The 16,407-nt window shown below is 36.6% G+C and overlaps 1 protein-coding gene across 3 annotated transcripts in view; it reads right to left on the bottom strand.

Annotated features, from left to right (window-relative positions):
• LOC140164231 (uncharacterized) overlaps positions 1–14,599 on the bottom strand; it is a 446,047-nt gene extending 431,448 nt beyond the window's left edge. For 2 of the 3 annotated variants that reach the window (XR_011860508.1, XM_072187486.1), the window contains exons 1-6: positions 14,486–14,599; positions 7,242–7,334; positions 5,266–5,430; positions 3,871–4,023; positions 2,710–2,788; positions 983–1,223 (exon numbers count right to left, since the gene is read on the bottom strand). Coding sequence is in view for 2 of the 3 variants with exons in the window: in XM_072187486.1 (XP_072043587.1) it covers positions 983–1,223; positions 2,710–2,788; positions 3,871–4,023; positions 5,266–5,430; positions 7,242–7,334; positions 14,486–14,491 (737 nt within the window). In the remaining variant the exon portion in view is untranslated. Of the gene's footprint in view, positions 1–982; positions 1,224–2,709; positions 2,789–3,870; positions 4,024–5,265; positions 5,431–7,241; positions 7,335–9,101; positions 9,224–14,485 lie in introns of those variants that run through there. The other variant, XM_072187487.1, reaches the window with a different exon arrangement.
• Between the last annotated feature and the right edge of the window lie 1,808 nt (positions 14,600–16,407).

Here is a 16,407-nt window from a genome sequence, read left to right as displayed (position 1 = left end):
TGCAATAGAATAATAAGAAGAAGAGAAGATGAAAAGCATACATTTGGATATGCCAGTTGAAATCCATACACCCCCTGTGGAAGACATGACCTGAATCTTCCACACAGGGAGTGTGAATTGCAAATGGGGTTATCTACACATGTGATTACATTTGCAATCTACACTCCCTGTGTGTGAGGTTGAGGTCATGTCTTCCACAGGGGGTGTATGGATTTCAACTGGAATAGCCTACTGATTGCTTGAGTTTTTACTGGCTAGACAAATCAACAAAAGTGACCCAATGCTGGAATACAAAACTAATGAATCATCAAGCTTTACATAATTCTGAAATCTTTACTGCCTGTCGGACAAGTCCACTTCAAATTCTACTTGCCCGACTTAAAAACCTGTGGTGCTCTTTGCACACATTAATTCACAATAAACTGTATGATGGTAATCACTAGACAAAGCGTAGCATGCAATGCTGTGTACTTCTTTTTAACAGAGACTTTTAAAGAATACAGTTTGCATGTTTTTAATATCTGTCGTTTTAAATCTAGTTGCTTGCCAGGCTGACATGTTAGCATCTTTGGTTGTCATATGATGGTTGTCTTCAGCTGCCGGTCACATATTTACTAATTACAACCATAATGGGCAGCACAATACTAAACCGTAACCCTAAACCCTAACAGGCTATACTGCTTCAACCTAGAAGTACAAACCAAATCTGTGGCATCGGGGTCGATGCTTTGCGTGGTGAGCTCGGGCCAGTACAAATCGCGCAGCAGTTGGCACACCAGAAGCATTTACACACACATTGCACTGAAATAATTAATCTCATACCTCCAGTTTCCAAGGTCTTTTTACTTTGTACAAGTTTCTGAATTAACAGACTGTATCCAAGTTATGGACCATTGTGGTTGCAAAAAGAAATTACACCTGTCACACAGAGGGATTTTGCAAGGCTTGTGAATCACACCATGCTTATGTTAAAAACTCTCACCTTTTTACTTTCTTTTTAGCCTGTAATCTATCAGCTGTCCCTGCACTGTGTGATACCAATGATGATGTGGGTGTGGTCTGGTTACCTAGTGATACTGATGATAGGTTGCCAGGTGATGATAGAGCTCTCTCTAGTATATTACTGGATGATAAGCCAGTGTTGCTACTAGTGGAAGGCTGGTTTATAATAGTAGTACTGCTAGATGATGTCAGACTGGATTGGGACTGCTTCCCTGTTGAACCTGAAAATTATATCAGTTAAGAAGACTTTTTTTTTTTCATTTTCATTTTATAAGAATTTTATTTCATCAAAGTTTGTTTCTCTCTCTCTGGGTCAGATGGCGCAGGTTTACGCTGCTGTGGTCTTCACAAGAGTACGCCATCTACTTCTATCTAAAACCAAATGTGTTGCACCATAAAGTTTGTTTACAACATGATTATTGGTCATGTTATAGTGGTATTGTAGATTAAATAAGTAAGTTCTGCTAACAGATCAAAAGAAATGAAGTACTCACTCAATATATTTCAGTTCTAATCAGAAACCTTGTTCACTCTGCAATGCCTGTAGTGTTTCTAGATGTCGGCAGTCATTGGTGGCTGTGATGATGTCAACACTTTTGTAGGTTGTCGTTTGGAAATAATCTGGTCGTTTATTCTGTCCAATTTGTATGTACCCTTGTCCTTGTTCATAGTGTATTTGCCCCTGCTCCTGATCCAAATGGCTTCTTTTAGCCAACGGGTGGTTTATCTGGCTCTTGATCAATGATTTTGGCCTCATCCCAGCTGATTATTTCAAAACAGCAACCAATAAAAGTGACGACGTCATCACAAGAACTGCCAGCATCTAGAAATACTAGTCATTGCAAAGTGAACAAGGTTCTTGATAGGAACTGAAATATTTTTGTGGATTTGTGCAACATTTCAAATGTCATGCCTGCGAAATGGGGTGCATATTGGTCTATTCCAGTTGATATTCATACAACCCTATAGAAGTCATGACCTTAATATCCGACACGGGGGTGGAGATTTCAAATGGAGTCACCCATTCAGGTAAACCCATTTGAAATTCTTACTTCCTGTGAGGAAGATTAAGGATGTCTTCAATAGGGGTGTATATATTTCACCTGGAATAGCCTTTTTTATGGCAACCCAACTACTGATAATAATTACTGTACAAAAAAGGTTACTCCTTTGAATGAGTTATAAAACCCTATGGGTCAAAATCATTTCTGCTGGATTATAAATTTGCAGTTCTAAAATCACCTGTGAATTCAGAATTCACCAATAAAATGTATACTTTACAAAAAGAAATCCAACTATAGACAATTTTCATAATTGACCACTTCATCGCCGTTGGCGGCGTTTGGCTCTGCTAACTCCAATTTAGCAGAGCGGAAAACTGAAAGCGAGGGTTAATTTCTTGAAAAAATAAAATGAACTCTTAATTAATTATGCAGATTAAAATTAGCAAAATGCTAAACGTAATACACTTCTATTTTACTTGTACTACATATGTACCAAGTTTCAGCTAGATAGTCCTTATAATTACTTAGCAAATTAACTTTGCATAATTGGGAGTATGTAATTAAATATTTGGCCTCGCTTTCAGTTTTCTGCTCCGCTAAATTGGAGTTAGCAGAGCCAAACTCCACCAACGGCGACGAAGTGGTCAATTATGAAAATTGTCTATATCATTATGACTATATTTTACAATTGCAAAGAACTCACCTAAACCTGCAAATGGTTGTGTCGATGAGCCTGGTAGATTACTTGTTCCTTTGCTCATAAGCTCTGCTATCTGTTGGCTCTGATGAAAGATGGACAGACATGAATTAAGAACTCAATAAGAGGTAACGTAGCTCAGGGACATAACAATGCAAAAACGGAGGGTCCCACCAAAGAAATATTGGGGGTCCCAACTATTCCTCGTAATTGTTGAGCAAAGTCCATCCATTTGTGATTTATTTGTATATGCTGTACAATTAAATTTGTTTAAAATTTGTTTTAAAATGTTTTATTTATTTGTAATTTATTTATTAATTTACTTATTTATGTTTGTTTATTTTCCTTTCCTTTTCTTTTCATTTGCTTGTTATCTACTACTCTGCTTCTTCTGGAGGTTCAATCAATTCTAATAGCTAAATTGCTATAGCCTTTATCTCTGGCATTGTTTTGAGTTCACAAAACTTATTCAAGCATTATTTTTAGAATTTAGCATATGTCATAGCCATTAATTTTGCCTGTCCCAGGAGCAAACTGTCTGTCTAAAATGACAGGTGGACGGGTGGCTAGCTAACACCTAGACTACTTCGGTTTGAAATTAGCTTAAAACTACAGTTTCAACTACACAATCAACCAAAAGGAGAACATTAGAGAGCTTGCGAAATGACGTTACGTTAACTTTAACTTTAACTTCTAGAGGATTATAGAGGATTATGTATTCAAACCCATCTTGGTTTTGAATACATAATCCTCTATAATCCTCTAGAAGTTAAAGTTAAAGTTAACGTAACGTCATTTCGCAAGCTCTCTAATTTTATCTATGTACACATCTACATACACATTTATTGAAATCTAATTTGAATGTCTCAAGTAAACCTTGTACATGTGCAATATCCTCAACATGGTCATGAAATTACTTGACCAGGAAATGAACCCAGGACCTCCTGTTTATTAAGTGGACCGTGACGCTCTCACCACTGAGCTAACAATGTCAGTTACCTATAGGCCTTGGTTCCAATTCCCTTATTCTCCCCCTGACAAAAAATGAAATAGAAAAGTGCCCCTCTGACAAAAAATGAAAGGGAAAATGGGGATGGCATTGGAAAAGAAAAAGGGCAAAGTCAAACCTTGTACATGTTTGTATTATGTAAGATAGAGTATACTAACCATTTGTTGTGTAAGAGTTGAAGAGAATGCAAGATTTGCTAACATTGGTGTTTTCTCACTATTGTCTTGAGTCACCTCTGGTTTCATTTGCGTTAATTTCTTCTTCCGTTTCTTTGCTTTTTTCTTCTGCTTCTTTTCCAGTGCTGCAGCTGCCTGTAATATGGAGAGGTTCTAAATGTGTTTAGCACAGCAGTCAGGGCCATCACTAGAGGGGGGAGGGGTATGGGGTGTGACACCCCCCATACACATATTTTGTTGGCAAATATTGACTGTTGTCGTCAAAACCATGTGATTGTCGGCAAATGTAGTTAAAGCTATGTGATTGTCTGCAAATTGCAAAAGTCATATAAAAGATTAATGTGTTACAAAACTGTGCTGTTGTTACCTAATAGACCTATTGCTAATAGACCTATTGTTTTAGTTACTAATTTTAAAAAAATTTGTCTAAAAATTTTTGACAGTTACACCCCCACTTTTTAGACTCTTGAGCGCCGTCCTGGCTAAAAAAAATTTGGGTCTACAATTCACAAAATATTTCCGTCGGCAAAACATGCTGTACAACCCCCGAATCATATTGGTCTAGCGACCCCTGACAGCGGTTCCCTAACTGTGGGTCGTGACCCTTTTGGGAGTTGCGGCCTCTTTCAAAAAGGGTTGTGGGATTTGCTGGAAAATTTTGAAACCGAAATTAATCTGTTCATCAAAAAATAGGGTACCATCGTATTGGTCATGCAACCCCATTTAAGCATTAATTACAAATTTTTGCATGAGTCTGTCTTGGAAAAGTCATTTTGAGAGCTGGTCAGTGTAACAATTTGGAAAGTTTGCCACCTTTGGAAATTTTGTCTGGTATGCCGCTGATAAGTTTCAGTAAGTAACAGCATTTGTATTATGCTGTGGGTCACGTAATATTTTTCTTATTTGGGTCAAGGGAAAAAGTTTGGGAAGGCCTGGTTTAGCTGAACAAGCAAAGAAGGGTCTTATTTATTTATTTTTATTTTATTTTATTTTTTCTTATTTAACCTGGGGTGACGAATCAATGCACTGGCACTGTTTTCCCTTGGTTCCCAGAGTCTTAGCTAGGATTTGACAAGTACCTGTTATTTATACCATAACTGCCTGTCCAAAACTTGACCCCGAAAACATAAACCAGACCTCTATACAATTAGGCATGTTGGGGGATCACTACCGGATCAGTCAATTCAAAATAGCTATTGCTATGTTCGCAGAACTTAATCAACATTATTTTTTTTAATTTAGCATAATGTCCCAAGCATTAGTTTTGCCTGTCCCAGGAGCAAACTACCTGTCCAAAATGACAAGACAGGTGGCTAGCAAATAATGCTTTCTGATCACCTGCTTGAATCAAATTGGTAAAATTTTATACAAATGTACCTTCTTTGTATCAGCGTCTGATGAATCAGTAGACTCAGCAGATGAAGCAGATTCCTCAACCCTCTCATACTGCATTAATCTGTCTAGTAGAAAACTCTTATCTCTGGATACCTTCAGGAGCTTCCGTTGTGATCGTCGTAATTCCTCATGAAAACATTCTTGCTCCTAATTAAAGGGAAACAAGACAGACAATTAAACAGAATCTATTTTAAAAATTGCATCTTTAAAATCAGCCGTTGTTCGTAAAACACATATTACGAGGAGCGAAAAACACCAAATTGGTGTTTTATGAGTTTCAACATTCTTCTGTGGAGAGCGACAAGTCTTTCAATTCACTTGAGTGTCCTTAACTATGCTTCAGTGGTCATGAATGATTCAAAAGATAACCTCTGCCGCAATAATCCAAAGCTATTGTTTGACACTGCTCCCTGGAGTATGTAAGAACTCAGTCTTCAAATGATAGTCATATAACATCCATTCTAATAGAAGGCTGAGTTCCGCAGTCTATTAAGGGGGAATAATACCCTGATTTTCATCAGTACCCCTCTTCTTTTTTTTCTTGCAAATTTATGAACTACAAATTATATGTTCATCATCTCATGTCCTAAACTTACAAAATATCTCTACCTACAAAGTGATTTTAAACCATTTTAGTATATCATTTTTGCCCTATATACTTTTTTGCTTACCTGTTACTATGGGATTATAGTAACTCAGTATGTGTGCCTCACTCATAACAAAACATAATTTATTCTATTCAAATAGTACTTGAATAGAATAAATTATATCCTTTGTTATAAATACCATCTTCAGACTTGTGATCAACTATATCTCTTCCTCAATGAATGGTATAGCAAATTTAATACTATCATGTCTCTATCATGTGTTGTTTGGAAAAGAGATTTCTATAAGGTTATAGGTCATCATAGGTCAGGTTATATGTCACCTGGTTGAGGTCAAATGTTACCCCATTTTGTACATTGTATACACATGTGACATCAACATAGCTGCAATGAGGCATCAATTTTGATATTTGGTCTACATGTAGTTTGTCTTTTTACTGGATATATAATGCTATGATGGACAGAATAATATTTCTTGGGAATGGATGTAAATGGTGAGTACAATTTAGATTGGTTTGTCCAATCCATTTCAACTAGACAAAGGTAAAATTGGTACCAAAATCACAAAAATGAAGCTTACGAAAAACTACCTAATCTGATGGTATAGGTGAAAAGAAATGCAATTTTTTCAACATAACTGTAGTTTGGTTGTGGAAACTTTTTACCTATGGCTTAATTAGGTTTCAGTGAAATAATGTCGCTAGTTAAAAATACAAAATATAGCTTAACATTGAAAATAGAAGCATTTTAACCAGTTCGTTTGTTGATAGGTGTGGAGCACTGAAAATCACCAAGTTCATGAAGTCACCAAGAACCATTTATTCCCATTTTACATATCAACATTATTTCTCTAATGCGTTTGCAACATGTATCCAAAATTTTAACGAAATCCGTTGATAGTAAGCTTTCCAAAATGAAGTGAATTTAAAGCATTGGTGATGTACCACCTTTTGGCTTCTATCTGTAAAAGCATGTAAGCTACATTGATACCGATGCCACCAATAGAACGAGAAGATTTGCCCCTTCATTTTGCATACTACTTTGTCCAATTTTTTTTTCTCATTTCTTCACAAAATGCAAAAAAAATTCAATGGGTGTAGTACCCCCTTAAAATGATATTATACAATTGTGCAAGACATAAAAGTTTTATTATAACTGCCCAATGTTTTCTTATTTCTGATTGGTTGATAACTTGTAATGCTCATTTCAATTGCCAATTACGACTAGGCTTAAAAACTATTTATGGACAAACTTGCATTTGCAGAGGACCTTATTAATACCCTCCTTGATTGGTTCAAAATTGGACACAATATTCATTTTAGCCAATCGGCAGGTAGTTCTGGTTAAACTTACATAAATAAGAAACCTTAGCTTCTTCTTAAGAGACCGGTATTTCTGTTTGTAATCTATTTCCTCCTGGCTAGCCATGCTGTTCTGTTTTACTACCTGCAAAAACAAGCACAACAAAGGATTGGTTGGTATGAAAGAAAGTATGCACAGCTTTTTAAGTAGACAGCTTTACTTTTTCCAAGCACTGTTTATAGGGCCTATTCATTCCATTAACCGCCCAGGGCACTTACCGCCCAGGGCACTTAACAATGTCACTTTGAGTGGGTGCTCATTTTTGACATTGTTTACATAATTGCAAACAAACAATGGCCCAAAATATTGATTTTAATCAAGTATAGATGGTTCCATGATTATGTGTAGTTGGTTCCCGCACATTACACACATAATGTTGGGGAATTGTGTGTAGTTAAGTCACTGGGTGGGCGCTTATAGGGGCATGGGCGGTTAATGGAACGAATACAGTAAGTCAAGAGTGAAAACCCCTTGCATGTATACAATGTACTAGAGAAAAGCAGCTGCTGTTTGTTTTGGACACCTACATTTTTATTGTTTAAAAAGTAACAAGTAGTTTTTCGCCAAGTTTGAATACGGTACTACACATGTTTCTAGTAGCTGTGATAAACATAAAAACATGTGTAAACGTGGTCCAGTCCAGAAGATTGTGTGCATGTGCCTTTTACACTGGGCACATTCTACATGGATGCAAGTAGGCAATTGCAACATGTTTGTCAACACATCATAAAAAGAGGTAGGCCCATACTTTTTTTGGTTATTTCCCCAAAGCCCTAGCTTGAACTGGAAGTAGTTTTACCTACATGGATCTATACATGGATTTTTTAAGGGTGGATCAACATATAGGAAAGTTACATTGAAAATACAGGTAATCCAATGCGCTACGCAATTGAATAGCGTTGCGGAACTCCAGAGCCGGGCATAAACAGCATATCCCGGATGTGCCATCACCGGGTACGGAAAATGAAGAAAAATCATGTTTTTTAATAATGTTACTTGTAATTGTTTGTAAATTATTTTGTTGAAATAAGAATTACAAAATGTTCTGGTATGTATGAACAGGGTTCATTCATATATTTTCATGACTAAACGGTTGGAATGGCCTCGGGCCACAAGCAGCCCCTGGGGCATAAACAACCGTTTAGTCATGAAAATATATGAAGGAAGCCCTAATCACCTATCTCCCTTGACCCTTGGTCACTGACTTTGCCTTGCCAAGTCTCCCAAGAGGTTTGTTAATTGGTCAGTGTTTCAGGGGATTTGTGGTAAGCCATATCACAGCAGTACACACCTATGTAATTGGGCAGATTTTTCTCTGTTCAATGCTGTTTTTAGATAGACCATGCATATGGAGATACCTCCATGTATGGATATAGTGCCGTACTAGTCTATTACTCTGCCTTTCGTATTCGCCGAGGAGGACAATTTCGACCTCCTCGTTTGTTTACAAACAGAGAGGTAGACAAAAGGCCTGTCAAAACTGTTCCGCTTGTCCAAATACTCAAGTATCAAAAGGATGGTCCACAATAGAGTGATCCACGCAACATGAATAGGGGATTAAAAAACTGTGAAGTAGGACCATACATGCTTCTTTTGTCCAATTTGGCATCAAGATTTCGAATGGAAACAGTTCACACCCAGAACACGATCATGTCAGAAATTAATACTAGTATTTTGTTCTGGGACTGATTATTCGGACTAGGATAGACTCGCTTGCCAGTCTCGTGTACGCCGAATACACAGAGACTGGCTTATGCCATTATGTGTTTTACACTAAAACGTTTTGCGCAGCTCAAACGTTTCAACAATTTTTTTTGCAATTCAGTCAATTTATTTGAAATTGATACTCACATATCTGATCTCCAAATCATAGTTATCCTATTCAATGTATCCAAGTAAATTAAACTTGGAATTTCTGATACTTAAAAGATAATTTCCGAGCCATCGACCCCCTACGTCTGACGAGCGTGTTCCAAGATGAAACAATGCAAGTCACCGAGATCTCGCAAGATGACCCACCTCTTTTACAGCCGGTTTCTGTCGTCAAGTCATGTTCGCGATACAGCCACGTTGCACTCTGGGGTCGAGACTAATCAGTTACATCGTTAACAACAGAAAACGCTGGATATACATGTACTAAAGATATACAGGTACATTGTAGGATATAAATTGGATGGTAAATAAGCCAAATATTGCAAGAAATCTCCTCGCTAGAATCGTATCGAGCCCCCAAAAAATGACTGTCCAGTGTCCATGCAAATGTAATATTGAAAACGTAAAATCCCTACTAGACTATAGAAAAAATAGCATGGCTGGAGCCTGTGTTAGACATGATCACATTTTGAACATGTGAGGGCGGGCTTCATTAAGCTTACTTGTGATCCAAGATCCTGTCTTAACTGTGAAATCCAATAGGAAAATGAAGAAAATTTGGATTTTGACCCTCAAAACTCCAACCTAGCATGATTTTTAAAAAATCTGCATTTGAATAATATTTGATGCTATCATTTATTACTATCAAGTAATGAAAGCTACATTTCATGAAACAGTAGCACATTTTTGTAAAATGGCCTTCCTGCTCAAAATTTTAGCCATAAAATACATACTCACATGTTAAGACATACATGTACATGTAGGAAGCCATTGATAATGCTGGGACACACAATTTGGCCCATTTTGGGACATGATTCAGGCGAGCATACTTTTCCTCATAACATTGCCAATTATAGGCCTACATACATAATTGCATAATCTTCTTCCACGGTAAACCAAACAGCTACCGTGGTAAACCTTATAGCGCCATCACTTGATGAAAGTACGTTATTAGTAGGCGTGAGTTAAAAGCTATCTGGGCTAGAACTATTGGTCGTGTGTCATATGGTGGGGCACATTTGCGTTACAAGCACTAATTTTGATCATTTGTCTTCCTTTTCACTTAAAATTGATTATATCTATCTCACACTAGCCAAACTATACATTTTTGGAAAGCAATGTTCCAAGGAATCCAACTATGCAAAATTAAATTTGGTATACAGGGTGTGTAAGAAAATATATAGGGTGATATCATGAAAAAATTTTGCTAGAAAATGTGTAATTTATTGCATTTGCTACTGATATGGAATACCTCAAATGAAATCTTAATTTTGTGACAGGCCACACTATGAGCTTTAATAAAATGTATACTTTTGCTATGTTATGACTGACCAAAGTGGTGATACAGGGTGCGAAAATAATACGTAACTTCATGCACCAAATGTTGATTACATTTTCGAAAATATTTTCTTTAGAGTGTATCCTACATTTATTTTAACAGCATATTTAGATTCCTGGGGTAAACAGCTTTCCAAAAATGTATACTTTTCCTATCTTAGGGTGTATAGTTCTCAAGATACAACAATTGAAGCCAAAACGCATGTTGTGACTGAAAATTTTGGCATTTGTGTGAGTGAATACATGTAGGAAAAAATTGCGGTTCTTGTGACTTGCGGTTCTCAGTGAATACTTGTAAACACAATTAGATAAAAATATACCTGAATATGAATATTGAATAATGAATGAACAAGCTTTCATTTGAGGTATGATTTGCATGTATATCACACAATTTGACAGTGATATAATTTAAAATTCAAATAGATGTCATGTCTTCAAAGCATTTGCCATAGAGATTGTACATACGGCCGTGTTTCCTGAACTCGCCATCCTTAGCGTTACATGACAAATATTTGAATTTTTACACCAACCGGGTTTCTAATTAGATTATCTCGACAATCATCAACACTGAACTAGAAAAAGTATACATTTTTGGAAAGCTGAAGGCATAAGCAATTCAAATATATACATTTCAACTCATTATACAGGGTGACCTACAAGTTATACAGGGTGGAATAATAAAGATTTTGATAAAAAATGGATCACTCAATGCATTGCTTATTACCAACTTACAGTAATAAACTGGAAGTAAACAGCATTCATTTGGTTAGAGGATATGGAGAGCCAACTGACTTTGGAAGAAACCAAAATCACAGCTGTTTGGTAATCTTGGAATATAGGGTGTCCCAAAGTATGTTAGATTTTTTACAATTCAACATATTTCGAACCTAAAAATTTTCCCCCTGACCCATACAGAAAAAATATGTCCATATTTAGATTCCTCGTCAAATTTCCCTTCAGAAAATCTATACTTTGACTATGATAGGATAAGTAATTAAAATTTTACAGTAACTTTTAGATTTTGAAGACATCTGCATTACTTACTACAGTGTGACAACGGGTAGTTTTGTATTGAAAAGTTTGTATTTTCTAGACTAAACCAATGATAAATTATTAAAAACAATTAGTAGAATTGTTTAGCTGTAAGGCCATGAGTGTTTTAGATGCTAAATAGAGTCCAAATCCAATTTACAGCCTTTACAGAAGCAGATTACGCACTAAAAATACCAATCCCATAGAGTTTGTGTGTACCACATCCCCCACCACCACATCCCCCATCACCGCCACCCTGCCCATTCTGAATTCTATGAAGCACAGTGTCAGTATTAAAAAGTTCAAGTATTTCTTTTTACAGGGTTGAAAGTACATTTAATACCTTCTTGCTTGACAGAGAGATCATCATTTGTTTTGAGTCGACTTTGGCAAAATGTAACGTCGCCACCTTTTTTTGGTGGCGAGCTCAAGACACACGACCATACTCCTCTACCACTTATCCTCTACCACTTATCCACCAGGTTTATCATCGTTACCATTTTAATTTTTTTCACTAATTAAACAAATTTGAATTCCAAATTGTGAAACATATTTGAAAATTAGAATAATCAAGCTGTATAATGAGCCCAAACTTGATGCAATTGGACCAAGAATAGCTTTGTGACAACATGTTAAATCAGAGAGAGGAGAGAAAAATGTAACGCCACCAGGTATTTTGGGGTTCCACCATAAGACACATGACCTATTGCGACTGAAGTAGGGGTAGGCCTAAGCTTGCCTACAGGTAAAAAAAATACTTGTGGCGGTTATATTACACGTCTAGTTTAGGGCAACAGGGGTGGAAAGGAGGTTAGGCCTACTACGGGATGTGCGACAGATTCGGGTGCATTTTGGTTTATTGATGGCCCTCAATTTCATGAAAATTTGGTTTTTAAAGAAAGATTTTTTTTATTTTTTTTTTTTTTAATTAATTTGTTTCCCAAATTTTTATCGGAAAGTGTGCCCTTTTTTTTATTGTTACCATGGTGTGCGATAATAAATAGGCCTATTAATATAATTTTTAAATGCTATTTTATTATTTTGTTATTACCGGTAATTGAAAATCTAAAATAGTATAAAATCGTATATGATGCCTTAAATTAAAGTTTAAAACGTTCTTCAAATTATTAATAACTATTATTAAATAATTCCTAACATCTCGGACAACACGCCCCCCTCCCCCAACACACACACCACCACCCCCCTACACCAACAACCACATGCCAAGTCTTGGCGAAAGTCTACCTTGCACATCGTGCACGCGTGCGTTCACCATCCAGCATTGTCCCGCTACCCGCTAAAATACACTACCCTATTACGAGCAATGGAATAGCCCGTCAATCATGCACAGTGGTTGCTCCTGGAAGGAAGATTATACCCTATGTGACGCGGTTGCTCATGGTCCGGAAGACAAGAAGGATTATACCCCTTTTCCATAATTGACCACTCATTTTTTAAGTTAAGGGGGTACTACACCCCTGCCCAATTTTGTGCCTATTTTTGCATTTTTCTCACAAATTATAGCGTATGGTGACAAGTAAGATATGTATTATAGGGGCAAGGACTACAACTACTGCACTGCCTGGAAATTTTATTTCAGCACAGACAACAGTTGTGGAGTTACAGTTAAAAATGAGGGAAAACCAATATTTGATCAATAAATCAATAACTACTTGACTTGAGTTGCTGAATTTTCAGTGCAGTAGTTGTAGTCTTTGCCCATATCTTACCGGTCACCAATGCGCTATAACTTTTGAGAAAAATGCCAAAATAGGCACAAAATTGGCCAGGGGTGTTAGTAGTACCCCCTTAAACGATTCTCTTTTTAATGAAAGCAATTTTAGATGAATTTATTAAATTTCAAAATTGTATGAACATGCCTCATGTCATGACCTGTGTGCGTAGACGTAGTACGCTGTTATATGTGTGGAATAGGGAGACATGAAGTCCATGTACAAAGACCAGAATTACATTTTAAATGTACACCAAGGTATTCTTCCCTAACTATTTCACTTACCATGTCACTGTTGCCCTAAACATCTTTGAAATAAGCTTCCTTGGTTGTATTATGTCTCTGGAAATTTATTGGTCCAAATTTGTAGTCAATATCCTGAAATTATGTGTCCTGCTTGTAAGCTACACCATGCTTCAAATGGTGTTGATCAAATCTAGAGCTCTCTCAAAATGTCTGACAAAACAATCCCTAACTTTTGACCTTTCATAAAGACATGTGTTATTCTACCAATACCCCACAGAACAGAGACTGTGACTATGAGCATGAGGTTGATGACACATCAGCAGTTGTTGAAGCATGTGCTAACATGTGCAGGTGCATGGGTGAATGAACATGTGGACTCTCAACCAGTCTCTTGTTCAGCATGAATTGGGCTATCAAGGCCTTGTGCATGTGTCTAAGGTCTGATTTTGGGTCATGTTGTGAACATATACAATGGACATGTACAGCTGAATTTGTCATGTGGATATTTGGACTTTTATCAATAAAGTAAGTACAAATTGGGGATCATGATTCATATTTTTCAGATATGGAATAAGGACTTTGAGTGCATTTTAAAAGTGGTATGTGTGTGGGAATTTTTATAACTGGTGCAGTTATCATGTTTTGAAATATACACTCTTTGACAGCTCTCTCCGTGCCTGTTTGAATGCCTGGTTATACCATGTACCATACACTAGGTATGGGTACATGAGTATAGTACACTGTCACCATGCTGTTGTACGCAGATAACCTCGCATATATATCATGGACGCGCAGAGTAGCGTTGTACGCTCGCGTATTAGCATGATTAGTCGCAGAGTAACAAGCGTAGTTGAATGTTCCACGATGTACACGAATTTGTTATTTTTTCTATACATGTATAGGATGGATAGACTGAATTTGGAATACAAGTTGTAATGTCTAATGATACAAAAAAAATTATTGCAGGTTTAATATTATAATTTGTAACTTTCTACATTTATTTCTATTTGAATACCTTCATGAAAACGCAGGTGCACTTTCCGAATTCAGAAGAGTCCGAGTGAACAACAAAGGTAAATTTAACAGGTCCTTGCCCTTGCAGTAGACAAATTCTCGCTGCTCTGTATGTACCAACATGACCAACGACAAATGATCAGCATGCAACCATTTTATGTGTTGATCAATACTTTCTAGAAACACTGAAAGATTAATTGAAGAAATAAAAAACTAAAAAACAGAGTACTGTGAAAAAAACATATAAAAATGAAAGAGGCTCTATCTTTATTTGCATTTAATTTAAATTTTCATAGCATACATTTATGCTTTGACATCTCCTGGATTATAGATCCTTTCTATCTTCGCTATTTGGCCTGTTGGCCTGTTTGGCCAGAGCTATTTGGGCGCAAATTTAGGCGCTTTCATACAGCGGTATTGCCAGATGGCCAAAAAACTGAAACAAGAACTATCTTTAAAAAAGACAACGCCATGGATAAAGCTCAAGTTTCATAATTTTGCATTGACAAGTACTTGGAATGACAGGTTGGAATGCTAGTAATTTTGTGTGTGTCACAGCTAATCGGGTGGGACGCAAATTTTTGTGTTGTGATAAACCACTAAATTAAATTAAGAATTTTCATGTTGAGAGCTGAATTTAAAAATGTGTTCTAAATATAGGTCAGACGTGTAGGGTATAAGATGGGGTAAGTGGGACACTTAAGGATATTATTGGATATAAAACTCATGTAAGTGAATAAAGATTGGATTTATGTTTTTATAATTCAGGTATAATCCTATGTCTGGTGTTAGTTTTGGGGCGATACTCTAATTCCGGGGGTAGGCCAATTATGCAATGACTCAATGCCACTTACCCCCAACACTTTGAGGTAAGTGGGACACATAAGGGGTAGGGGTAAATTTGACACATATATTTATGATATTATTACATTAACATTTGGAAAGGTTTCTATACAAAAACGATTCTCTTATAAACCATCATGCGCACACTCCGCACAGTTTCCACCCTCGATACACCTGACCTGAGCACACATTTTCGTCCCAAGAGCTTTAAAGCAGAGAACAAAAAGCAGTTAGCAACGAATGTCTCCACCAAAGTCATTGATTACACTACACGTTTGAGTGCATAGCAATGTAGGAGCTATGAAGCTCCTAGCTAAAAAATGGGCCTCTTTGATTGGTTTTTGTCGAAACCTTAAGTGTTCCCTTCATCCTATCAGCATTTTATTTATATCAAACGAAAGTTAACAGTTCCCCTTAAAAACACTTTTAGTCACTAGGTCAACAGATAACACAATTCAATGTTATAGCAAGGCGAATGTAGGAAATCTGTTGAATACTACCTATCCAAGTACATTTTTAGACCAAAATGTAGGTTTTAAAAGTCAAAACCTCAAGTGTTCCTTGCAATATTTTTTTAATTTTATGTCATTAAATGAAAAAGCACACTTATATTGTCCATATACTAGAGTCACTAGAATGAGCAATGATCAATTCTCTTTAAATTGTAAATCTTGTGCTAAAAGTTACTATTTTCGCCTGTTTTGTCATACGGTTGTAAATTCAATGAACTATGACTTTTAAAAAAGAGCGCAGACAAATTGATATGAAGAACATAATTTACAGCATTATGCATAACTGGAGCATTTGGGCATTATTAAAATAATTATACCAAAAAATAGTGATACTATCATTTTGTTTATTAATTTCATCTGAATAGGCCTACATGCATGAGGCAGCGGATTTTTTTTTTTCATGGTTTTTAGTGACAAAACCCAACTAGTGGCAAATGGTGGTCATAGACCACAAACCTAGCTGGGGCATGTTGGTGTTGTGGAGGTATCTGACCCCTGCAAAATGTTCCAAAAATTTTCCCCTGGTCATGAGGTTTGTTGTCACCGAGTTTGAGTCCCGTATTCCTTA

This window comes from Amphiura filiformis, chromosome 11 (assembly GCF_039555335.1).
Source record: "Amphiura filiformis chromosome 11, Afil_fr2py, whole genome shotgun sequence".
Classification (NCBI taxonomy): domain Eukaryota; kingdom Metazoa; phylum Echinodermata; class Ophiuroidea; order Amphilepidida; family Amphiuridae; genus Amphiura; species Amphiura filiformis.
This window is presented reverse-complemented; position numbering and strand designations above follow the sequence as displayed.